At 43.2% G+C, this 26,695-nt stretch overlaps 1 protein-coding gene across 1 annotated transcript in view; it reads left to right on the forward strand.

Moving 5' to 3' along the window:
* The window catches only part of MPPE1 (metallophosphoesterase 1), a 116,401-nt gene that overhangs the window by 33,849 nt on the left and 55,857 nt on the right, over positions 1 to 26,695 (forward strand). Inside the window, exon 3 of the mRNA XM_029590981.1 lies at positions 16,420 to 16,523. Coding sequence (XP_029446841.1) covers positions 16,420 to 16,523 — 104 coding nt within the window. The remainder of the gene's footprint in view (positions 1 to 16,419; positions 16,524 to 26,695) is intronic.

The raw sequence follows: 26,695 nt of genomic DNA on the forward strand, positions 1-26,695 counted from the left end.
CATAATGGAAAAAAAAACCTCTTGTGATACTTCTCTCCCCCCCCCCCCCTTCCCTCCTCCTATCTTTCCAAACATCATCTGTCCCCATACATGTAGGGGATAAGGGTCATGTGATGTGAGCAGGGTGTCATACCCCCATAAATAAAGAGAAATAACCAGTCTTGGGGCTGCTCATCGCAGTATAAAGAGGAAAACATTGTAAAATAAAATACCTCATGAAGGAATAGAAATTAGGAACCCATGTGTATGAATGGATAAAAGCCCCTGATTGAGCTGTCTTAGACAAACAAAATGGGGAAAAAAAACCATGAAGGGTGTTGAGAGGCCTAAAAGTTATAGTCAGTCAACATTGTCCAGCAGGAACTTAAGGGAATCTGCAAATGTACATAAGTTACAAGAGAAAATCTCTTGCACACACATATGGCATATGTACTTTCCTGAAAGGTAAAAGTTCCTATAGGTCAGGACCTATCAAAGTCCAAAAAAAAAAAAAAATTTGCCGATTGAAAAAACGGAAAGGTACTATACCGGATAACAAATATTTATGAACTTGAGTTTTTTTTTCCTCATTCCTTTTTTTCTCTTCCTTCTTTCTTTTCTTCCAGAAGAGTAGATTATCTGCATTTTTATAACGACTGTCCAGAAGAATCCCTCTATTGCTGAGGTGGAGGGGCTGCCATCAATGCCTACTGACCCTTTATTTATAACCTGAGGAACCGTGTGGCGAGCCCAGTCAACGATTTAGTCCATCCACAAATTTTTGGGCCTCTTCCACAGAATCAAAAAATTGGGGGCGTTTTCATGCCACACTTTCAGGCAGGCCGGAAATTGCAGTGAAAATTTAATTTGCTTTTTAAACAATGTGGAGTGTAGAGTGGAAAAACCTTGTCGTTGAGCGGCTAACCTCGTTGAGTAATCTTGGAAAATCCGTATCAGCTGAGAATTATAAGTCAGATCCAGGTGTTTGCTGTACGCATGTAGTATAAGTTGTTTATGGGCGAAGTTTAATATTTTCACCACCATGAGCCTCTGGCGCTGGTCATGCTCCTTTCACAGGTCCAAACAGTGGGCCCTTTCAATGCGCAGAGATGAAGATAGCTTGGGGAGGTTCAGTGTCTCTGGCAGCCAAGTTTCCAGGAAAGACCCCAGATTCTTATCTGCGAGGGATTCTGGCAAGCCTAAAAATCGAAGGTTCGAGTGGTGCGATCTATCTCAGTCGTCTAGTTTATCAGAATGTTTGGCAACCTTTTTCTCCAGCGATACCAGCTTTGCAGTCGCGGATAACGAATCATCTTCAAGCAGTAATAGCCGGCCTTCAAGTTGCTCGAATCGCGGGTTAAGTTCAGATAGTGTGGATTTCATCTCCATGAGTTGTAACGAGATTCCTGATAGCTTAACATCCAGTGCTTCCAAAATCGCGGTTTTTATGTCATGCACAAGAGTGTCAGAAATCTTTCTCCCCAGCGGGTGGTGTTGATGCCGCCATCTTGGAGTCTGTAGGCTTAGGTTTTTCCTTCTCTTTATCTTTTTTTACCGGGTCTGACTGGCATCCCAGAAGGTGAGCATTGCATAAATGGCACAATCGACATAAAAGCAAAGGTATCTTGCAGATGGTAAAGAAAAATCTGCTCTGAATCAGCTTAGTAAGGGTGAGAATGAGAGCAGGACACCCGGAGCTCGGCACAGAACGTCGTCCTCCGCTCACTGCATCATGTGACCCCCTGTGGCACTTCATTTAACATGATTCTGTCTTCAGAGTAGGTTCCATTTACCATTACACATTATCTCCTTTCAGTCAACCAGTTTGTAATCCATGCCACCACCTTTGCACTCACTCCCAAGCTTCTCATTTTATTCACAAGCCTTCTATGCGGAAGCGTATCAAAGGCTTTGTTGAAATCTAAGTAGATCACATAGAGTGCTCTTCCTTTCTCCAATTCTCTAGTAATCCAATAAAAAAAAATCTATTAGATTTATTTGACAGGACTTTTCCCTGGTGAATCCATGCTGCCTCGAGTCCAACAACCTACCTGACAGTAAATAGATGCTGCTGAAGGAAAGAATAGTAAACTCTTATTAGCCTAACCTCAGTGGTGGGAAAACTAACTGGCCTGTAGTTTCCAGCCTCCTCTCTGCTTTCACTCTTGTGAAGTGGGACCACAACCACTTTTCTCCAGTTTTGCGGCACCACTTCTGTTTCCGGGATCTATTGGTCAGGTCTTTCAGTGGACCTGCCAGCATATCTCTGAGCTCCCTCAGTATCCTGGGATGTACCTCATCCAACCCCATGGCCTTGTCCACTTTGTTTACCTAGTTCTTCCCATATATTCTCTTCCATAAATAGTTTAGTCTACTGCAACCCCATCTATGGTCTTGTCAGCCAGCAACAGTCCTCCTCCAGGGTCATCTTTAGGGAACACTGAACTGAAGTAATTGTTTAATATTTCTGCCATTTCTTCATCTCTTTCTACACATAGCTCCTCATCACCCTTCAATTTCACTCTTTGGGCTTCCCTTCTTTCTCTGATATATCTGAAAAAGTTTTTGCTCTGCTTGACTTTTTAGCTTTCCTGATTTATTTCTTTGTCTCTTCATTTCACCAGTTATTCTTCCCTGAGTTCCTCTTTTTGGGATTCTTTATACATCTTGAATGCTGTTCTTTTTGCCTTTTTTTCCACCACTTCCTTTGAGAACCAGATTGGTTTCTTTTTCCTCTTGTTTGCTTTTCTAATATATAGATTTGTTATATTTGCAATAGCTCCTTTTAATTTGGTCCACTGTTGTTCCATCTTACCCATTGTCTCCCAGTCTTCTAGTTTTTCCTCCAAGAGCATCCCCATTTTGACAAAAGTCTATTTTTAAAATACCTTATTTGCAATATCAAACCATACCATCTGATGATCACTGATGCTCAGGTGGGCACCTACCCATACATTAGAGCAGGGGTCGGGAACCCATGGCTCGCGAGCCAGATATGGCTCTTTTGAGGGCTGCATCTGGCTCGCAGACAAGTGTCGCCACAATTTCCCCGCTGGCCCAGCTGCTCCCCGGTCCTCCTCCGCCCGGGCTTAAAATGCTGTCAGCCCGGGCGGAACGCGGCAGGACAGCTGGAGTCAGCGGCACCGGCGTGCTCTCTTTTTCCTGCCCCCCCCCACGGCTCGGAAGAGGAAGTGGTGAGCATCGGGTGCGTGCGCGGGAAGAAGAGACCACGCTAGTGTGGTCTCTTCTTCCCGCACCCCCCCCCCCCCCCCGCGGCCCGGAAGAGGAAGTGGAGCGTATCAGGTGTCTGCGCGGCAAGAAGAGGCCACGCTAGTGCGCTCGGCATCGGCCCGAAGAAAAGAAGACTGCAGCGCGGCTCGGAGGAAAATGAAGAGCTACAACCGCGGCCGATGGGACTCCGCCTGGGCTGAAAATGAAGAGGTTAGCGTTGGGAGGAGGCTGCTGCTGCCGCGAGTTCCCGGGGTGGGGGTGAGAGAGAGTGAATGAGCGAGCAAGCATGTGTGTTTGCTCGCTCATTCACTCTCTCTCTCCCCCACCCCGGGAACTCGCGGCAGCAGCAGCCTCCTCCCAACGCTAACCTCTTCATTTTCAGCCCTCGCGGAGGCGAAGTCCCATCGGCCGCGGTTGAAGCTCTTCATTTTCCTCCGAGCCGCGCTGCAGTCTTCTTTTCTTCGGGCCGATGCCGAGCGCACTAGCGTGGCCTCTTCTTGCCGCGCAGGCACCTGATACGCTCCACTTCCTCTTCCGGGCCGCGGGGGGGGGGGGGCCTGTGTGAGTGAGTGGGTGTGTGTGTGTGAGAGAGAGATTGCATGTATGTGAATGATTGAGAGCCTGTATATGTGAAAGAGAGTATGTCTGTGATTGAGAGCCTGCCTGTGAGAGAGAAAGCATGAATGTAAGTTTACGATTGGGAACCTGTATGTGTAAGTTTGTGATTGAAAACCTGTTTGTGTGAAAGAGTATGTGTGTATGATTGAGATCCTTTTGTGTGTGAGAGAAATCATGTGTATGTATGATTAAGAGCCTGTGTTTAAATGAGAGAGAGAGACCATGTGTGTCTGTGTGTGATTGAGAGCTGATTTAGGTGAGGGAGCATGTGAGTATGTGATTGAGAGCCTGTGTGTAAATGAGAGAAAGAGAGGACATGTTTGTAAGCATGTAAATGAGTCTGTGTGTGAGAGAAAAAGACAGCATGTATTTATGTGATTGAAAGCCTGTGTGTCTGTGTGTAAGCGTGAAAAGATAGACAGCATGTGTGTAAATGCATAATTAAGAGCCTATATAAGTGAGAGAGAAAAAACATGTGTATATGTGAGTACTGAGAGCATGTGTGTATAGGTGTGTCATTGAGAGCCAGTGTGAGAGCGCTGGTATGTGACTGAGAGAGGAGAAAGTTCCAAGCAAACCACCCCGCCTCCTGCTAATTCAGAACAATCTCAGGACACCTGGATATCAAACGTTCCCAGGTATGCAGAGCAAAAAAATTTTTGTATCCTTATTATTTTTCATTACTGGGTCTTTGTGTCTGCTATTTTGAAATATTTTGTTGGTATCTGGAAATGTTTTATATGAGTTTTTAATTGTTGGATATTTCACCCATCAGCTGTTTCGAAATATGTTCTTTTTGTTAGTACAGTTTTACTGCTCATGATTTTATATTTCTTGATTTGTTTTATAAGGATGGGTGATGTTTCTTTTTTCCTTTGTTACACTGCATACAGAGACTCTGGCTTGTTGCAGTTTCCAATTCAGTTTTTTCTGCATGCTTCTTGTTCTGCGTTTTGGTCTCTTTATTCTATGTTAGGTGAGGGACAGCACGTGATTCAGGTGAGGTTTTCTGCTGGCGTGTAGTTTCTGTGTAGGACTCTATAGCAGCCTGACTTGGTCCGTTTTCCTAATAGGAGATGTATTGGTGTCTTAAGGCCTGGTGTAATATTTTCAGAGACTTATGGTACTTTAAAAGTGTGATCTTACATAAAATGCACACATTTACTTGTATTTAGTTTTAAACATATTGTATGGCTCTCACGGAATTACATTTTAAAATATTTGGCGTTTATGGCTCTCTCAGCCAAAAAGGTTCCTGACCCCTGCATTAGAGACATTATCCCCATTTGTGAACACTGGGTCAAATATCATACCCTCCCTCGTGGGCTCCATTACCATTTTTTTGAGTAGAGTCACTTGAAGGGCATCCGTTATCTTTCTACTTCTAGTAGATTCCACATAAGGGATACTCCAGTCCACAACCGCAAATTAAAATGTCCAACAAGCAACACGTTTCCCTTCTTTCTCACCTTTTGGATGTCTTTGACCAGATCTCTGTCATCTCTTCTGTCTGAGTTGGGGGCCTATAGACCACACCAATGTCAATGGAAGCACTGTTTGTTTTTAAGACAGCCCATAACACTGCTTCCCTATCTCACATCCCTTGTATTTCAATTGCTTGGATATTATTTTTTTTCATTAAGAGCTACACTTCCCTCTTTTCTGTCCTCTCAGTTCTTCCTTAATAAGTTATAGCCCGGGTTAACAATATTCCAGTCATGAGACTCTGTGGACCAGCAACTATGAACAAGTCCACTTCTGTCATTAAGGCTTGCAGGTCTGGGATTTTATTGCCCAGACTCCCGAGCATTTGTGGTCATAGCTTTCCAACTTTTTTCCTTCGGTTTGCTGCTCTTCCTAGACATCTTTTCTACTCTTTTGAGCTGATTGATTTTTGTTGTTTTTCTCCTCCCAATTCCTGTATTGCTTGGGGGTGACATGGCAATTTCATTGCTCACCCCCTGCCCTCTAGTTTAAATGCCTGCTTATGCATGATCTGAATTTTCGCTTAGTATCCTCTTCCCTGCCATCCTTCCCATAAAACCTCTTGCTGTTTCATGTAAAGCTCTAGCCTCCAATGTATCCAAAAACGCTTTCTTTATACCTTGTTTTTAGAAAGAAGCTGAAGTTTTCCATATGGCAGAGCTTTTCCTTCTCCTTTCCATGAAAAGGTAATGCTTCCAAAAGGCAGTGGTCTTTGCCATATGTTTAACCTTCTTCCCTAGATTTTGGAAGTCTAGTACACCTTGGGAAAAATAATCCCAACTATACAGGTTCAAGATTCTGGGTTCTGTACTGAGTTGCCATCCTTGTGGACTATATGTTGAAATCCTCAGCTCAGTGTGCAATGGCAGTCATAAAAGCAAATCGAATGTTAGAAATGATCTGAATAGGAATTGAGAATATATGGAAAAAATATCATATTGTCTCTGTATCAAGTCATGATGTGTCCGCACATTGAGCTTTGTATGCAGTTTTGGTTGCCTCGTCTCAAGACAGACATAGTGGAACTAGAAAAGGTGCAGAGGAGGGCAAATAATGATAAAGGAGATGAAACTTCTACTATGATGAGAAGCATGTAAAGTAAGGCTCTTCAGCTTGGAAAAGAGACAGCTAAGAGGGGACATGATAGAAGTTTATAAAATTATGAGTGGGGGTAGAATGGGTAAATAAAGGATGGTTAGTTACCCTTTCAGATAATACTAAAATAATGAGACACTCGATGAAACTAACAACAAACAGATTCAAAACAGATTGTAGAAAGTACTTCTTAACTCTGCGCATTATCAAGCTGTGGAATCTGTTGCCAGAGGATGTGATCAAGGTGACTAACATAGTGGGATTTAAAACAGGTTTAGACAAGTTCCTGGAGGAAAAAGTCCATAATGCGTTATTAGCCAGGTAGACTGAAGAAAGCTATTCCTGGACGTGAGTAACAGGAATTAGAACATAAGAAATTGCCATGCTGGGTCAGACCAAGGGTCCATCAAGCCCAGCATCCTGTTTCCAACAGAGTACAAACCAGGCCACAAGAACCTGGCAATTACCCAAACACTAAGAAGATCCCATGCTACTGATGCAATTAATAGCAGTGGCTATTCCCTAAGTAAACTTGATTAATAGCCATTAATGGACTTCTCCATGAACTTATCCAAACCTTTTTTGAACCCAGCTACACTAACCACATCCTCTGGCAACAAATTCCAGAGCTTTATTGTGCGTTGAGTGAAAAAGAATTTTCTCTGATTAGTCTTAAATGTGCTACTTGCTAACTTCATGGAATGCCCCTTAGTCCTTCTATTATTTGAAAGTGTAAATAACCGAGTCACATCTACTCTTTCAAGACCTCTCATGATCTTAAAGACCTCTGTCATATCCCCCCTCAGCCATCTCTTCTCCAAACTGAACAGCCCTAACCTCTTCAGCCTTTCCTCATAGGGGAGCTGTTCCATCCCCTTTATCATTTTGGTTGCTCTTCTCTATCGCAACTATATCTTTTTTGAGATGCGGCGACCAGAATTGTACACAGTATTCAAGGTGCGGTCTCACCATGGAGCGATATAGAGGCATTATGACATTTTCCGTTTTATTAACCATTCCCTTCCTAATAATTCCCAACATTCTATTTGCTTTTTTGACTGCTGCAACACACTGAGCCGACGATTTTAAAGTATTATCCACTATGATGCCTAGATCTTTTTCCTGGGTGGTAGCTCCTAATATGGAACCTAACATTGTGTAACTACAGCAAGGGTTATTTTTCCCTATATGAAACACCTTGCACTTGTCCACATTAAATTTCATCTGCCATTTGGATGCCCAATCTTCCAGTCTTCCAAGGTCTTCCTGTAATGTATCACAGTCTGCTTGTGATTTAACTACTCTGAATAATTTTGTATCATCTGCAAATTTGATAACCTCACTCGTCTTATTCCTTTCCAGATCATTTATTTATTTATCTCTCTCTCTCTCTCTCTCTCTCTCTCATTGAAAAGCACTTTATGGGATCTGTCAGGTACTTGTGACCTGGAATGGCCACTGTCAAAGACAAAATGCTGGGCTCGATAGATCTTGGTCTGATCCAGTATGACAAATCTTATGTTAATTTCCTGGAAATTTGGAATTGAAGGCAAAATGGGAAAATATTTATTTAAAAAAATGTATATGCCACATCAGCTAAAATTCTGAGCGGCTAAAACAAGGGAATAATAAATGTACTTGAATAGCAATATGGTGTGTGAGTGTGTATGTATACTTGGCTCCTGGATAGTGTTTCGTCTTGCATTGGTAGGCAACTCTAGGCCTAAAAGGGCTCCAAACTAGTCTGGTTTTCAGGATATCCACATATTTTTATATGTATATACAAATAAAGATTTTTGCTTGGGACTATTATGAGGAAATCAGATTCACAAAATTATATGAAAATCTATTTTGCAAAAATGAACAGACATATGAGGTTAATTTTCAAACAGCCCAGATAGTGGCAAACTTTGCATGCACATTGTTTATGGGGAGCTTACCAAGGATGTTGAAAGCAAATTTAAACACATACATTAGATTTGAAAGTATTTGGGTAATTGGCTGAGTACATGCACATCTTGCAGCTTACCATGTTACACCTGTTTTTCAGAAGGTGTAATATGTGTTGTGTAATTTAGGCATATACTTTTTAAATCAGAAAGTATGGATGTAAGTAACAGCTCTGCCCCTCAGAACACCTCTCTGCAGTTTGTGTAAAAGTATGCACAAAACTAGGTTATGAACAGACGTCTGCATGCTCGGAGTTCAGGGTTATTTTAGTACAGCCATTTCCGTGCATATAGCCTGGATCTATGTGCCTAAATTGCTTTGAAAATTCAGCCCAAAATACGTGTATGTAAAATGGTTCATGGGCTGCTATGATACATTCTCAAAACTGTTAAACACATGGAGAACCATATATTTAGAACAGATTCTGATTGAAGCTGTATCTGTGAAGAAACCAAATCACACTATATAGTTTGCGTCTTGATGAATTTAAATTGTATATAAAAAAAATTATCTTCAGTTTCTTATTGAAATTTCAAAATGGCACCAGCAAAAAAAAAGACCAAAACTGTCGTCATTTGTTTACTGTGTTGTAAAGCATCTGGAGTTTTATGCAGTGGTAAATTCTGATTTAATTTTCTGAGAAATTATTCTGAAAATAGTTGTATGGATAGAACTAGTTTACTCGCTGTCTTGTACTTCTGATTCCCAAGATTCTTCTTTTTTTTTGTTTCTAGTCTGTCTCGTGTTTCAGCGAGAGTTCAGCCCCTCTTACTCAACCCTTTCCTGTGCTTGGCTCCTGAGCAATGTCTCCTCTCGCATTGGTAGGCCTTAAGTGCTCCAAACAAATCTGGTTTTCAGGATATCCACACTGAATATGCATCTTTATTGTACGTAAATATATGTCCTGCCTATTCATTGTGGAAATTCTGAAAACCTGACCCACTCAGAGCCGGTTAACTTAATTTACACATGTGCAGGCATGCAGAGAACTATCCCTGACATCTAATCCCCCACATAATTACTTTCTGCTGGCATATTCCCCAAACAGCAGTAACACAAAGGCCACCCACCTGACCCCCTATTAGGTAAACTCTGGTAAGAAAAAGAAACCTGTAAAACAAGAACTCTGGGAGCTGTAAATAAGTTCCCCCATCATGAAAAGAGGAGGAAGCCCCCTTCCTGCCTCTGGCAGCTTGCTCGTTCTCTCTTTAAGCTTCTAGTGTTGGATTTCTTCTGTTTTATTTCTCATAAACTATATAAAGGTGAATAAAGCTGTAAGGGAAGCAATTAACACAGATGGCAGGACAGGCAGATCTCGTGAGCCCTTGTTTTCAGCAGCAATTAGGAACATATGCTCTGTAACGTTAGTATATTTAGCTATTCTGCGTAGTAGTTGCTATTATTTCAATCAACCAATTAGTGTTATTTGTAGCAGATCCCCCTTGTCTGTTCCTGTTTTGTGTGTGTGAGTGAGAAAGAGGAGTATTAAGGTAAGCCTTGTCAGGGTATAAGCTGAGTGTTCCTAGTCTCTTGGTCTGAACCCAGACCATCCCCACGGTGCTGCTGTGGAAACTGCTGGAGGTTGGCTGAGATAATTCAGGCTCCTGGCCAGTGCTGCTCAGCTCTGGATGGGCTTTGGCGTGCAGGCAAGTTTGAGTGACTTGGGAGCATGTTCAGGCTCTGGAGGCTGCGTGGTACTGCGGGTTATGACCTCCGTTTCAAGCTGAGGATACTCTGGCTTCTGGGACTTGTGCAGCTGCCCCCTCCAAGGTGCTCAGTGTCTGGACTTGCTGTCGGCAGTTTCTGAGACCCTGCTCTAACACACCCTCACAGGCTGCTGCAGCTTCCCAGCCCTTGGGTGGGAAGGAGTTCATCTGCCCCACCAGCAAAGGGAGCTCAGGATTCCTCCTTCCCCTCTCCTCTGGGTCATGGCGCTGGAGCTTCGGGGCTCTGCTTCCTCATGCTGGGCCCAGGCGGTCTAGCACTGGGTTCTGGCTCTGCCTCATTGGCTCCAAACACATTGGGGCCCTGGTCCACCTTGCTGGGTCTGGTTGATCCTGTTGCGGGATCTCACTGCCCCAGTGGGTCTGTCTCCCCTCTGGCTTGTTGAGCACCGGGGCGTCTGTCCCCACTGCCGTATCCCAGTGCTCTTGTGACTTTCAACAGCTGTAGCAACTCCTCAGCCTTGGCACCCTGCCATGCCACCACATGGAACTTCTTATGCTGGCAGGGGTTGGGAACCCCAACAGCATTTAAATCTTTTTACTACCACTATGTAAGCAAAAAAATAAACCTTGCTTCAGCCATGGGCAGGGAAAGTTTGGCAGTCTGGAAAATGTTGCTCTGTGGGCTATAATTTAGGGGCCCCTGCCCTAGATGACGGTGTACTATTTAAACTAAGTGAAACTCTGCTCTTTCTTCACTGACCTAATGAAGGTAAGATCTAGTCACAGATGTATTGGTGCTTGAGAGGGAGTATACATGCAGGAAACTCCCTCAAGCCACCTTGAGAGAGATCCTCACCGTACTATGAATCAGGTCCCAGAAGAATTAGACAGACCCTGGGCAGAGGCAGGAAGCTAGTGTATGTGACGACTAGTTATGTTTGAGCTTGTACCCAGCACTGCAAGGTGAGCAGTTTTTGCACTGTAAACAAATTTGCACTTAAGGAAACAGCCAGAGTCTGCCTCCTTATTCTTCTTGGCTGTTTCCTAAGCCATGACTGGCCCCGTAACCACAGTCCAGTAAAAAAGGTCTAGCCTACAACTTGCTTGTTCTGCATATCCAAGTGGATTAACACAGCAACCACAATCCTTTGTCGAACAGTGAGCATTTTCAAAACTCCTGGGCCAGCACTTCTTAGCTGCTGATCGTAATGTCCTTGAGTGAGACTTCCTAGCAGTCCTGAGCACGATTTGCCCGTCCTTCATAATAATTCAGTTCTGCTTATGCTCTACCCCAGGTTATGGGTACGGCATTGTCAAGCTGCTGTAGTTCAAACATTCAGTCTCCACGAACAGTCAGACTAAGAGAGCAAGAGAGAAACTACCCTGACTTGTCAGCTGCACAGCATTTATATATGTAATATGCTTGGGTGTGGAATCTATTGATGATCAGTGGGTTCACACATGCAACCCATTGAAGTGTGTAACTGAATGTGGGGAGGGGAGATATTCCATGGCACCAGAGAGCAGCACAAGCACAGCTGGCCTGAAAGAGGGGTTGCTGGTCCATGAGCCAAGCAAACCCGTCAGACTGGAGGGCAACAGAGGAAGGAGGAGAAGATTGCTCGAGTCAGGATGGGTGAGGGCTGTGTGTGCTCAGATCGAACTTGCGAGGGGTACAGTTATGGCATCAGATCCAGCTGGGGGGGGGGGGGGCTCAAGGAGTGAGGAGATTGATGAGTTTGGGCTGAGTGGAGAGAGGGGGTGGTGAATCTTCCGTGGGTGACGGTGAATAAATGCGTTTAGTTAAGTCTTGAGCCTTGGTCCTGTTTTCTGAAACATACTGGGACGTCGAGTTCACAATGCACGAGATCAGCAGCCAGGACATGGCAATCTGTGAGTTTTGAAAATGTTTACCGTGCCTGCACAGATGGTATACAGCGGTTGGCGTCAGATGGATGGGCTGCTGTCACTCTAGATACCTGAGTGGGGGGAAGCAGCGAGGGCAGGTGCAGGGAAAGGAGAGGCCTGCATAGAGGATGGGAAGAGTAGATAACTGAGGAAGGAGGGTAAGATGCAGGTGGCAGGGAAATGAAGATATGGATGGGAGCAAAAGGACTGGAACGGCAAACCATCAGACACCAGTCCACCATGGCCCCAACAATAACAAAAAGGCTCAAGTCATGGTTACCCCACCAAAGGATATAAGAAGAAAACCTAAGAAAAGATGTGAGTATCACCACGCAAACATCACTTGCAACAACACGAAACTCTACAGCAGCTACATAGCATTTTCATCTTCAACGCACAATCTATTGTAAAGAAAATACCCATCCTAATCGACTTACTTGACGACAAACCAGATTTCATAGCAATCACGGAAACATGGATAAAAAGCACTGACTCGGTCTTAATAAACCAAATCAACAACCAGACCTACCAAGCGTTCTCAATCCCCAGACCAAAAAAGAAAGGCGGAGGCCTAATGCTAATCATCAAAAAGAACCTTCAGATGAAACTACTCCCAACAAACATCTCCACCCCCCTAGAAATAGCACTATTCGACTCTACAAATCTGCTTAGTATATTTTCTCCCCGGTTCACTAGATTGGAACTGCTCCCCCCTGATAGAATTCTTCATGACCAAACTAACCGTTAACAAACCCATTATCATTTTAGGTGACTTCAACATCCACATGGACACCCTACCCCTATCTACCACATGTGCGACAATAACAGACGCACTATCAACACTAGGCATAAAACAAATCATTACCGGCCCACCTCATAATGCAAGTCACACACTTGACCTCATCTTCATTAACACTGACCTATGGTCCACAAACCACACAAATATTACAAAAATCCCCTGGTTGGACCACTCTCTAATTCAGTCATATCTGACCTCCAACTGCAAACTGACAACAGAAAAAAAACCTACCCATATCTATCTCCTACCGCCCACCTTTTAATATTGAGATGCTCCAGGATCACATACAACTAGTACTAACAAACATAGACCTATCTAACTCTGAAAACGCCACAAATTCCTGGCTCGACATCACCAAAGCCATCGCAGACAAGATAAACCCTACTATTAATAAAACTATAAAAAACCCAAAACACCAGAACCAATAGTATAATGACAGCATGAGGTCAGCCAAATGAGAACTCCGAAGAAAACAGAAAGCATGGCACAAGAACAAAACACCCCCACTCCTTACAGCCTACCAGTCATACTTAGCACACTACAAAAATCTAATCCAAAATGCAAAAAAAGAATTCTACACAAACAAAATTAATAAATTCCAACACAACCCCAGGACACTATTCACCATTGTACAAAACCTAACCAAACCCCCCAACAACCAGAACATGCCACTTTCTAAGATTACAAGCAACGACTTTGCTGAATTCTTTAATGAAAAAATAAAAAAACCTAATTATTAACAACCTCAAGGGCAACACTAAAATTCAACCTAAACAAACACTAAGCTGGTCCAACTTCGCACAGCCTCCTCACTGGAAATCCAATCTATCATCAGAAAAATGAGCCCAAAATGAAATTATCCCTCAGAGAAGGAAACTACCCTGACTGCCTAAAATCAGCAATTATCAAACCCATCCTGAAAAAGAACAACCTAGACCCAGACAACCCACTAAACTACTGACCCATATCAAACCTACCATTCATTGCCAAAATTATTGAAAAAATCGTCCACTCCCAACTATCCGACCACCTAGAAAGAAATAACATCCTATTCCCTACGCAATTTGGTTTCAGAAAACTGAACACAGAAACGCTACTCTTATCATTAAACGACACCGTGCTCAAAGGTTTCGACAACGGCCACAGCTACCTTCTAGTCCTACTAGACCTATCAGCAGCCTTCGACATGGTAAACATAGAAATGACGGCAGAAGAAGACCAAACAGCCCATCCAGTCTGCCCAGCAAGTTTCGCACTTTTTCTTTTCTCATACTTATCTGTTACTCTTGGCTCTTAGTAACCTTTTGGTTCTATTTCCCTTCCACCCCCACCATTAATGTAGAGAGATCTGTGTTGGAGCTGCATTTAAGTGAAATATCTAGCTTATTTAGTTAGGGGTAGTAACCGCCGCAATAAGCAAGCTACACCCATGCTTATTTGTTTACCCAGACTATGTAATTCAGTCCTTGTTGGTTGTCTGTATATAGATCCACTTTTCTTCATTCCCCCTGCCGTTGAAGCAGACAGCTATGCTGGATATGCGAGAAGTATCAGTCTTTCTTCCCATTCAATATTGATTGACCATCTGTTTGAAATTGGTGCAAATGAAAAAAACCCTACAATGGTTCTCATCCTATCACAAAGGACCTACCAGGTGTGTGTCAACCTTGACACCGGAGTTCCCCAAGGCTCCGCACTATTTGCGACACTCTTCAACATTTATCTTCTCCTGATATGCCAATTCCTCTCAAACCTTAAATTGACCCACTTCATATATGCCAATGACATCCAAATACTTATCCCAATACACAACACTCTGGAAGATACCTACAAAAAACCCAGCAAATTACCTCACCAAAATAAAGAAACTACTAACCAACATGAGACTCATCCTAAACATTGATAAGACAGAAATAATCATGCTGGATAGAAAAAACAACCCTCTGCACTTACCACCACTCAACATAGTGAACCAAAAGACGGCAATCTCCCCCATCACCCATGCCCGCAACCTAGGAGTCATAATTGACAAGGAACTATCCTTCAAGAACCACATCACTGCAAAAATCAAAGATTGATATCACAAACTCCTAACCCTACAACATCTAAAACTTTTCCTTTCCCCCCAATGACTTCAGAACATCTTCTCCAACCTGGATTACTGCAACTCCCTGCTATTAAACTTACTTCTCACCACATCTGACCACTCCAAATCCTTCAAAATACAGCCGCCAGAATACTCACAGGATCTAAAAAATACAATCACATTACTCCAACTCTCATATCACTACACTGGCTCCCAATAAAATACAGGATAGACTACAAAATACTATCCATAATACACAAAATAATATATGAAAAACAAACTAACTGGCTAAGTGCATCCATAAAACTCACTCACCAAACCGAAATCTCCATTCAGCTAACAAAGGTCTATTAAAAATTCCACTTGCTCGCCCCAAGCAACTTACCACAACTTGGAAGAAAGCCATATCCCTAGGAAGTCCCGAACTCTGGAACACCCTCCAAACCGAACTGAGAACACAGCAAAATTTTTAAAACCTTCAAAAAAAGAACTAAAAACTGGGATGTTCACCAAAGCCTACCAAAACACCCAATGACTCTGTTATATTTTCCCTCCCTACTGACCCATATATACATGTAGAACCAATGCAAACACATAATATAACCTGCACAGTTTTGACAACTGAACCATGTTTATAACGCCTTCAATAACTATGTTAACAATCACATTAATTTTTGAACACTTTGTTAAACATCAAAACTTTGTAAACCGTTGCGATGGCGAAACCGAACAACGGTATATAAAACTCGATAAATAAAGAGAGGAAAATGGAGTGGAGAGGTTGGTGACCAATGATAAGGTGTGCGCTGAATCCAAAATAAGTAAAATGATAGAGCTGAAAGATGTGAGTAAATCTACAGAGGAATGAGAAGAGAGAGCAATGAAGGAAGGAGAAATGGACGCTGATGATAGGAGGAGGGAGAAAGACAGCTTGGGGCCTTGGTGATGGCAGTGGTAAAAGTAAGACTGCCATGACCATTTTTCCACTAACTCTACTGAAACACAAGCATCTTTTAAGGATATTCAGAACTATTGTAGTTTCCTTCTGAAGATATACTATTGATTTTAAGAAAAATATACTGAGTATTTTGATATTTAAGAACAGTGTTAAACTTGCATGCATCAAAATTACCATTTTTCACGATCCGTGTATTCCTTCCTGAAATTGAATTTATTTCCCTTTACTTCTCTAGCTGTTATCCATGTGTTCAGAAATGCAAGTGGAGCATACAGGTTACACAGTGATCATAGGAGGAGGAGCATTTTAAAAACAGGATTGCAATTACCCATGGGAGACTGCTTAAAAACAGTAGTATGGCCATAATAAGAAGTGTCCAGCTTTTATACAGAAAAAATAAACCGGCTGTATTTGGAGAAAGGAGATGAGACCTCAGCACAAAGGCTGGCACAGAGATCAGCACCAGAATCTGAGCTCACGCTTCTGCGCTCATGTTTTGTAATGTGCAAATTGCAGAAATGTGCTGTTAAACAAACCTCCTTAAAGGTTTTATTCTTTTAAGTATTCTCACTCTCTACTGATCAAACAGCTGATCAAAAATGTATTTGACTACAACTGTACTGTGTTTGAACTGTTTCCCTAGGCGTGGGAGGAGGATGTTGAGAGGTTTCATAAGATGTTCCGGCATCCATACCACACTGAGCTAATAGTGCTCGTCGGCAACCATGACATTGGCTTTCACTATGAGTAAGTATTTCAGCAGGGCTGAATTCAAGACCAGCAAATGAGCACCATTTTGGAGGATTCTGTGGTACCCTTCCTAAAACATGTCAAGGTATAGCACAGTTGTACAATTTAAACTCCATGAGCAGGACACCCAGTCCATGTGGCCCAGCACAGTACTTGGGGCATGTGGTAATTTCTGCATAACTCCAGTTTCACAATTTTTTATCACAAATCGTAGGTGTGCTGTTGAAAACTTTTTTATTCTTAAACATTTCTGAGGTGAAGAGAAGTTTGAGAGATCGACCAGATCATGTGAAAATGTTAATGACGCTCCAAGACATTTCAGACTCTAGTAAGTCTCCAGCATTCCCAACTTGAAAACTGGGCATATGCTACTGAAAGCTGCATCCGAGGGGATGTGAGGATTGTGGAGGATACAGATCAGATTTGGGTGACCTTTTAGCTGAGCGGGGGTTCCTTTCTACGAAGATTGCAGTCTCCTGTCCTGAATTTATCAGCGTCTGGTGACTACCATTTTTGTAGAAGGCAAAGGATAAATATTTTGTTTTGAGATGGCAACAAGTATAAGGTACATTGCTCCAGGAGATTTTGCATAGAAGAATAGAACATGACAGAAAATTAAGACCTTATGGCCCAATCAGTCAGCCCAGCCACATCTCCTGCTCAGCTTTATAGCCCCTATGTATCCCTCAGAGATCTCTTGTGCTAGATCCATGTACTTTTGAATTCTGATGCTGTCCTTGTCTCCACCACCTCCACAGGGAGGTTGTTTCATGCCTCCACCTTTCCTTTTTGTAAAGAGAGTTTTCTTTAAATTGCTTCTGAATCCCCCCGACCCCTTCCTTCCAGAGCCTCCTTTCCATTGAAAGGGTTGTACTTCTTGTACATTTATTCTTTTGAGGTATTTAAATATCTTTATTCTATCTTTTCTTTCCTCTAGGGTATACATATTTAGATTTGTGAGTCCACCCCCATATACTTTATTATGAAGACCATTTGCGTTTTAGTAGCTGCCTTCTGGACTGATTCTATTTGGTTTATATCCTTTAGAAGGTGCAATCTCCAGAATTGTACACAGTACTCCAAATGAGGTCTCAGCAGAGATTTACACAGGGGCAGTGTCAGCTTTTTTTTCCAAGCACGAACAATAACAATACAGCCACATGAATGCATGATATCACTTGATGGCACCAAGTCAGAACCTGCTCTTTCCAAGCTCGGAAAGGCACAAAAACCCTTTGAGCACGTGTGGACATTCCTGCACCACCACCAAGTACTTTCCTCAGTCTGCTTTTGTCTGCTTTGTAAACGGTCAGAATTTATGAGCTTTCTCCACTTGCCACATTTTTTTTCTTTCTTTCATCAGTTTTCAGTAGTTGAAATTTTTTTTTCTTTATAGATTTTTGTCACAACAACTCAGTACATGAAACTGAAGGTATACAAATGCTTTGCAACATAGACAATGGAGAGTATAGCCATATGAATGCACTGATTCTCAAAAAAACACATTCTTCGCATAAAAAACAGAATGTCCAACTAGAAGTCTTGAGTTACTATGTCTTACAGTTTTTTTGTTTTTTTTTGTAAATATCTTTATTGAATTTTCAAATTTTTACAACAAAGGTTTTATTGCCACATACATCATATCCAGAGAAAATTGTCAGAGAAAACCATAAAAAGAACACAAAAAACCCAGAAACCCCCCCCTTTCCCCCCCCTTATAGTCCATCAAAGAAGTGTAGGGAGTTCAAGATAAGAGAAAAGGGGCAAGTGAAAAAAAAGAGAAAAAAAAACCCCATACTTGTCAGGTGAAAAGAATATGGCTTACATAACCGGTTCTCCAGTTTCTTAATGTTATAAACAGTTTCGGACCTTTCCATGGGTGTTCCTCTATTTCCTGTCTTTTTTGAAAAAAAAAACCCAAAAACATAAGGATCCGTGGAGTTCATGGAGTTGTCGTCCGCCCCACCCTGGGGGCTAGGTACGCTGTACAACCGGCCCAGATAGATTTTATTTGTACAGATCTCTTTGGGGTATGTGGTGTAAGCAGGGCGTGCTCCATGGAGCACAGGAGGACCATCCTTCTAAACCAAGCTTCGTGGTTCGGGATGTCCGCGTGGATCCAATTTTTAAGGATGACTTGTTTCCCCACCAAACCCGCTCGCATAACAAATAATTGTTCAGAAATAGTGAGGTTTGGATACGTCGAATCCGCCATCCCAAATAACCACAAATTCGGGTTCGGTGGTATAGTTCTCCTCAGGATGACAGAACACGTGCGGCTTATACGTTTCCAAAAGCCCGAAACCCCTCCACACTCCCAAAAACAGTGGAAATAATGACCATCACTACATACACATTTTGGACATTTTGGCGTGTGTACGATCTTCATCTGGTATGCCCGGGACGGGGTAATATAACTCATCCAAAGAAATCTGTACTGCGTCTCTTGCATGCATACATTCTCCATAATCAACTTCATGTCAGTAAAACATTTTTCAAAGTCCGCGTAAGTTAGTGAAAATAAAGGCCATGTCTGCCAACGGGAGTATAACTTGTGTAGTGGGTGTATATCTACATACTCTACTATTTCTTTATAGAAAAAGGATACTGATGGTTTAGTGCGTTTCCCTGTGTACAGTAATTCCCTCAGCTTTGTACTGGGTGGGGTAGTTTCCTGCTGTTGCAGCCTAGCCTTTAAAAAATGAGAGGCTTGAAGATATGCAAAGAGATCGGACTCTGGTAAATTATATCTCTGTTGGATGGTTTGGAAAGAGTATATGGCCCCCGTTTTTCCGTCAATTAGGTCCGAAAAATATGTGAGCCCTTGACCGTACCACCGCTGGAAACTGCCCCCAGATTTCCCCGGTTTGAATAAATCGTGTCCCCTAATAGTAAGGAATGGAGCAATGAGATGGGGCATTTGCCCCATTTCGCACAGCATCCGCCAGGCCTTTCTGCACGTCCACAACAGGATCTGCGGTTTGACATGATGGGGCAACGATGGTGTTGGGATTAGTATTAGAGGGTTCAAAGATTGGACTCCGTACCACTCCAATAGATACGCATAAGGGGTGACCAGGGATGTTCCACACAGCCAGTCTCTGATGTGTCGTATGGAGCAAGCTAGATTGTACTGCATCAGGTGTGGGCACCCTAGTCCCCCCCTTTCTGCCGGAGTCATCAGGGTCGTAATATCGATCCGTGCTCGCTTTCCTCGCCAGAGAAAAGCGGTTAACACCCGGGATATTGTTCTGTGATCCCTTTTGGAGATCCACAGTGGGGCCAGTTGGAGAATATAGAGCCATTTTGGTATGAGGACCATTTTAAATAGATGTATTCTCCCCACTAACGATAAGGGTAGGTCCCTCCATTCTTGAAAAGAGGCCAAGGTGCTGTCCATCAACGGTTTTATGTTAGCCGCGTAAAAGTGTGAAACCTTTAAAGGGATACGCAATCCCAGATATCTAAGCTCTTTGTCCGCCCATCTGAGAGGAAAAGCTGTGCCCCATTTTGCCTGTAGTATACCAAGAACATCTAATGCCTCTGATTTTGTATAGTTAATTTTTAGGCCTGCAAAGTAGCCATATTGGTCTAAAAACTCAAGAACCGTTGGTAAAGACAGCGAGGGTTGGGTTAGGTATACTAGTAGGTCGTCCGCAAACCCCGCGATTTTAAAGATGTGGTTTGGACCTCCAAAACCCTTCACCCATGGACTACTATCTATTTTCCGCAATAGGGGATCCAGGGCTAATATATATAGCAGAGGGGATAAAGGGCAGCCCTGGCGCACTCCTCTTTGGATGGTAATACCCTCCGACAAGTGTCCATTTACTAGCATATAAGAGGTAGGTGTCGTGTAGAGTAAGGATAGATATTGCAGAAACTCGCCTCTCAACCCAAACCTAGAGAGAACGGAAAAAAGATAGGGCCATGCTATGCGGTCAAAGGCTTTTTCTGAATCAAACCCTATGACAATGGCTGGGATGTTTTGGCTTTGGCAAATGGTCATGGCCGTGAGAATTTTAACTATGGTCGAGGCTGGTTTACGCCCCTTCACAAAACCCGTCTTCTGAGGTGAAAGAAACGTTGGAAGAAGAACCTTTAGTCTCTCCGCCAAGACCTTGGCCAATATCTTTAGATCGCAATTTAGTAGCGAAATAGGTCTGTATGAGGTCGTGCATGTCGGGTCCTTCCCGGGTTTAGGAAGAACTATAATGTGCGCCGCATTAAAAGCGGAAGGGAATTTTCCGTTATTCAGGCCTTCGGTATAGTAATTTTTTAAGTGCTCACACAGATAAGAAGTTAGGATTTTATAGAAATCGTAGGAGAACCCATCCGGGCCCGGTGATTTTCCCGGCTGGGCGGCTGAGATGACCTGCGTGATTTCAAAAGTTTGAAGTGGGCGATTCAAAAAATCCCGTTGGGAGGCCGAGATCATGGGTATCTTGAGGTCTTTAAAAAACTGAGTTTCCGCAACCCCGTCTTCTGGAGCCTCGGCGGTGTATAGTGAGCTCTAATACCGTTTAAATAGTTCACAAATCTCGGGCTCGCTATATACGTGTTTCCCAGAGTCGGAGATAAGGGATGGTATGAAAGACTTTTTCCTCTGAGGCTTGGTGAGATTCGCCAGAAGACGGCTAGGCTTATTGCCAAATTTAAAGAGAGATGTTTGTCCTTTCCACAGGTATGCCTGTGCCCTAGTGTCTAGTAAGGTGTTCAATTGTCCCAGTATGCTATAATAGGTATGCCGGTGTTCTTTTGAGTTTTGCTGAATTAACCCCTTTTTGGCCTTTCCCAGTGCAGTTTCAAGCTCGAGGATTGATCGGTTTATGCGTGCGTTTCGTGCGTGAACAAACAAGATGATCTCACCCCTTAGTACTGCTTTAGCGGTATCCCAGAAAAGGTGAATGTTAGTGAGGTGGTGTTGATTATTTTGCGAGTAATCCTTCCACCTATCTTTAAGGAATGTTTGGAATTGAGGATCGTCCTTCAAAAAATATGGGAAGCGCCATATGCGTTGCTGTATCTGAGGGCCAGCAGTGGTTATCTGTAGCGAGATGGGTGCGTGATCGGATATTGCTAGTGGTTCTATCTGTGCTTTTGAAATAGTGAAAAACTCCCGCTGGGAGACCAAGATATAATCAATCCGTGATAAAGTATTATGGGCTCTCGAGATATGGGTATAGTCTCTTTCATTTGGATGAAGGGTTCTCCATACGTCGAGGTGATGACACAGGTAATCTATCCCCCGTCTACCTCCCCCGGGCGATGGCGGTGAGGATGTGCTCTTATCTAGGGTGGGGTCATGTACACAGTTGAAATCTCCCGCTATGTACAGCGTGCCCTGAGCGTGCGTCTGTAGCAAGTTATGTATATTCTCAAAAAACCCATGGTGGTAAACATTGGGGGCATAGATATTGCATAGTGTTATTTGTTTTTTTTCCCAGGTCCCCAACACTATCAGGTATCGTCCCTCTGGGTCTGCAATAGATTTTGAGATCTGAAAATTTGCATTTTTGTTCACTAAGATCGCCACCCCTGCTTTACGTCTTTTTGCCTCTGCATAGACACAAGTGCCCACCCAGTCCCTTTGCAGCTTTTTACTTTCTACCTGGGTGAGGTGAGTTTCTTGGATGCAGGCCACAGCGACATTCAGCCTCTTGAGGTATGCTAGTACTTTTTTCCTTTTGATTGGGGTACCCATATGTCTTACAGTTTTAAGATATTTCCTGTTGCGGAGGTGGATCCTTGGTCCGAGGTGGTGTTGGCGCCACCCATGGGGGAAACACCCACGGGTCCCCACCATCGGGAGGCAAGGCCAACTGGAGCTTCGCCAATACCAGCCCTTGTTCCCCGCAGGTTGAGCCCTTGGGTACCCAGGGCCAGGTGGATTTAGGTAGGCCTCTGTGTGGTTGATCCCGAAGAGAGTATCCAAGGCAGGGGTGCCAGGAAGCAGTGGAGACGAAGGATTCAAAGGGAAGGATGGATTCAAAGTCCAGACCGACTGGAGCAGAGGCAATGCAGTTGGAGACAGGATCAAGTCTGGACTGCAAGTCAGGCAGGAGCCTAGGACAAGGCCATGTCCAAGCGAGGGTCAGGGCAGGCGGCTGGAGACCAGGTTGGGTCCGAGCAAAGGTCAAAGCCAGGGAGATCTGTCCAAAGGGTTGAAGGTACTGGAACAGGAACTGGAACAAACAGCAACAAAACACACGACAAGAAGCATGGAGATCTGTTGCCAAGGTAAGCTCTGAACTTGCCTTAAATAATCCCAGACCACTGATGACAGCGGAAGGCCCGGCAGCCCTTACCTGCTGCGGGCCCTTTAAACTAACTAGGAAGGCGCGTGCATGCGCCTAGAGAATCGCAGGGTGAGAAGCAGATGGTGGCGGTGTCTCTGTCATGCCCCGAGGCATGCCAGTAGCACCGGAGGCACCCCTCCCCTCCACCAGAGAGCCAGGGCCCGCCCCCGCGGTGGCGATGCGGCACCAGGTGAGGAAGGCCAGTCGCGGGCTCCACGGCCGCCCGATGCAACATTTCCCCCAATCTCCTCCCTCCTTCCTTACTCCTTGCCCTTACAACATCCACATTCACGCCTTCTATACACTCCCACACATACAAATGACTGTAATCCATATTTCACCAATTATCAGAATATCCTACAGCCTGCAAAACTTTTTGATTAAATAGTTTATAGACATTTTCTTTCAATTTTCACTTTTTTTTTTCTCCTCACAAAGATGTTGGAAAAATCAGGGAAGAGACTATTTAAACCTTTTTGAGAAATGCTACCATAAAATGGTGAGCAACGACCTACATGACCTCTGTTTGAGGTTCCTGGGTCTGGATTATGACATAAGTTGCAGGTCATGTGGGAAAAATGTCAACCCAAGCTTGCACCTATAGGGAGATGAGAGAAAATACGAGCTCTCAAACAAGAAGGTCATGCTCAAAGACCCACTCACTCCCCCCCCCCCCCCCCCCCCAACGTTCTAAAAAGTACTTTCCCAGAAAAGCTGGCACTGAAAAAATCCCTTGTTGAAGAGACCTCGTCAAAGTTACGAAAAGACACTTCAATGCAGAGTAAACACGGTGCTGAAAAACATCACCGTACCAAGAAGTTATTGCCATCACATTGCTGAGCTGAATCATCGGTGCGATATTTTACAGTGAAGATAAAAAAAAAAAGTCCCATTTGTATACAATACCCATGGTGCCGAAGATTGTCTGTGCCAAAAGTAAAGAATGGCAAAATCATAGCTTTGGCATGCCAAAAATTAAGAAATCGCCTCCTATACTAATGGCAGAAGCGATTCCTCCTTAAAAAAAAAATAAATAAATAAAAAAAAAAAAATGGCATTTGCATGTATAAGTGGACACGTAGAGATTAATACTAAGATCTTATAAACCGTGTGTGTGGTGGAATCTACACAGTTTATAAAATACCACGTTTCTGCGCTAAAAGTATGCATGCATGTGTCAGTATATGGGAACATCTTCCAGTACACGAAAACAGGTACTTTTTCTATGCATTTATAAACATTTGGGCATATATTTTAGGGATGAATTGTGACACTGAGCAACTAAATGCCCAGAATTAAATGCGGAGGCAGGTATTTTGTAAAGTGCGTGCCTAGACCACTTTGAAAATACTTGCATGCCTACTTTGGCATCACCAGTTTACTGACACCTCCCATGAGTTCTCCCGGAACCCCCCACCAGTTCACCCAGTATCTCCCACCTAAAAACTGCAAGCGACAGGCAAGTCTGAGTTCAGTTGCCCAAGTCAATTAGTAAATGTAAAACTGTACAAACAGGATTGGTAACGTATATATGTATACCTCTTACAAAATAGCAACTACTGTGCATACTTTTGAAGCCCGCCCTGGAACGCTCCTAGCCTCGCAAACTCTTGACGTTTATAAAATAGCATATATGCATAGAACCCCTTTGAAACTGATAAGCATAGGGGTAACCTACACGGCACACAGATACTACCATAAGTTTGCTGGGCAGACCGGATGAAAATTCCCCATATACTTTTTAAAATAAAGTATGTGTCTAAATGCCAACTCTGCCTCAGCTCTTCCCCCTGGAAATGCCTTTTCTCAATGCACGTGTAAAAGTCCATGCAAAACTGAGTTAAACTTCTACACACACTGAGCACAGGTTAATTTTAGAAAAGCCATTTACACGTTTTGTGTGTTGGGTAAATGGCTTTGAAAATAATTGGCACCAAAGTTGATTAAAAGAAGTCAAATAATCAAACTGGCATGCAAATATGATCTCTAAATGATAAATTTACCCACTGAAAAAAGAAAAATCTCAGTCTTTAGAATACATCCTCTATAGCCAAACCCGCTCAAGATGTAAGGACAGTCGAAAAACGAATGAAAGGACTGCTGAAATAAGTTATTTGTTTTCACACAGCAAACTGTTCCAAAGGCTAGGATCGCCACAGAAAAATGCAGTCTGACTTGTCTTTTGTAAACTCCTCCTTCAAACTCACTGCTTGTTTTTCTGACCCCATTCCCACCCCTCAGTTCCATCATCCTATCCATTTGTCACATATTCAGTTGATCATTTGCCACTACAACTGTCCTCTCTTCTTTCAAGCATATTGTACTCGCACCACTCCCCCCCCCCCCCCCCCCCAAAAAAAAAAAAAGATTAACTGGATTCTTCCTGCTCTGTGAGCTTTCATCTCATCTTTTTTTCCCTTTCAAATCTAAAGTGTTTGAGCGTGTGCTATTCATTTGTCTTGACTTTTTTTTTTGTCTCCAGCCATTCTAGAGCTGCTCCAGTCTGACACTTGCTGTCTACATTCCATAGAAACTTCTCATGTCAGTCTCCAGTGACTTATTCATGGCCAAAGCCTAGAACCTTTACTCAATATTTATTCTTCTTGGCCCACCTGCTGCTTTTGACCCTATTGATCACCATCTGCTCCTTGATACATTGTACTCCATTGGATTTCAGGACTCTGCTCTGTCCTGGTTTTCTTCATACCTCTCTCATTGTACTTTTACTGTATCCCCTGGTGGCTCTTTCTCCACCATAGCTGGGCAGTGTGCCTCAAGGCTATGTCCTAGGTCCTTTTCTCTTTTCTCTCTACACTTTTTGTTTTTGGCGCTCTGATCTCCTATTTCTTTCAGTACCACTTTTATGCTAATGTGCCCCAGCTCTACCTTTCTATATCAGAAATTTCTTGACGAATCCAGTCCTAAATCTCAGCCTGTTTGTCTGACATTGCCGCCTTTGTGTCCCGCAACCACTTTAAAAATTAACATGGTCAAAATGGAATTTTCTGTCCTCCCCTGCCAAATCTGCTTCCCCTCTTCCCTCTGTCTGGCATCCTCTGTTCCCTCAGCCCGTAATCTTTGTATCTTTGCCCCTCTCTCTCTCCTTCTGTACACACAGAATCTGCTAAAGCATGCCATTTATAACATTGATAAAATCAGCCTCCTGCTTTTTCAGCATGCTACCAAAATACTCATCCATTCTCTCTTCACCTTCTGCTTAGACAACTGCAAATCGCTCTCTGCAGGCCTCTCACTGAATCATCTTTCTCTACTGTAGTCTATTCAAAATTCGGCTGCACAACTTATCTTCCTTCGATGTCGTCATGACTGGGTAACCTCTTTTCTCAGTTCACTACATCCTTCCTCATGAACGCATGCATTGGTTAAATTGCTCTTATTTCCTTGGATTGTGGGGAGAGGAGATCAGTTTAAAAAAAAAAAAAATGCCTCATGGCCTGACTCAGCCAAGCAAATTTTGGCTGGCTAAAGTTAAGCTAATTTTCAGCTGAAAATCACCCTAAATCTTGTTGGTACAAACTCAGATTTTGGTCGCTCAAACCTGTGCACCTAAACTTGCCAGTTAGTGCTGAAAATCTGGTCTTTTTGTTGTCCTGGGTGGCAGCAAGTGGTAGGGTTATGAGTGAGAGGAGTTGGAGTAATACAACAGAAACAACCCAAATTCCCTAAAGGAAAATAAGACCTAACTACTTTTATTTACTATTTTTCTATACCGGCTTTCATGACAGGTATCACATGAAACCGGTTTACATTTAACAGGGTGTGCAATATTCAGAGAACTCGAGCAACTATAACAAGTGCGTGGTTCACGGAATTGCAGTTACAATAAAACAGGGAAGTACATAACTGGGA

Source organism: Rhinatrema bivittatum, chromosome 2 (assembly GCF_901001135.1).
Source record: "Rhinatrema bivittatum chromosome 2, aRhiBiv1.1, whole genome shotgun sequence".
In the NCBI taxonomy this organism is placed as follows: domain Eukaryota; kingdom Metazoa; phylum Chordata; class Amphibia; order Gymnophiona; family Rhinatrematidae; genus Rhinatrema; species Rhinatrema bivittatum.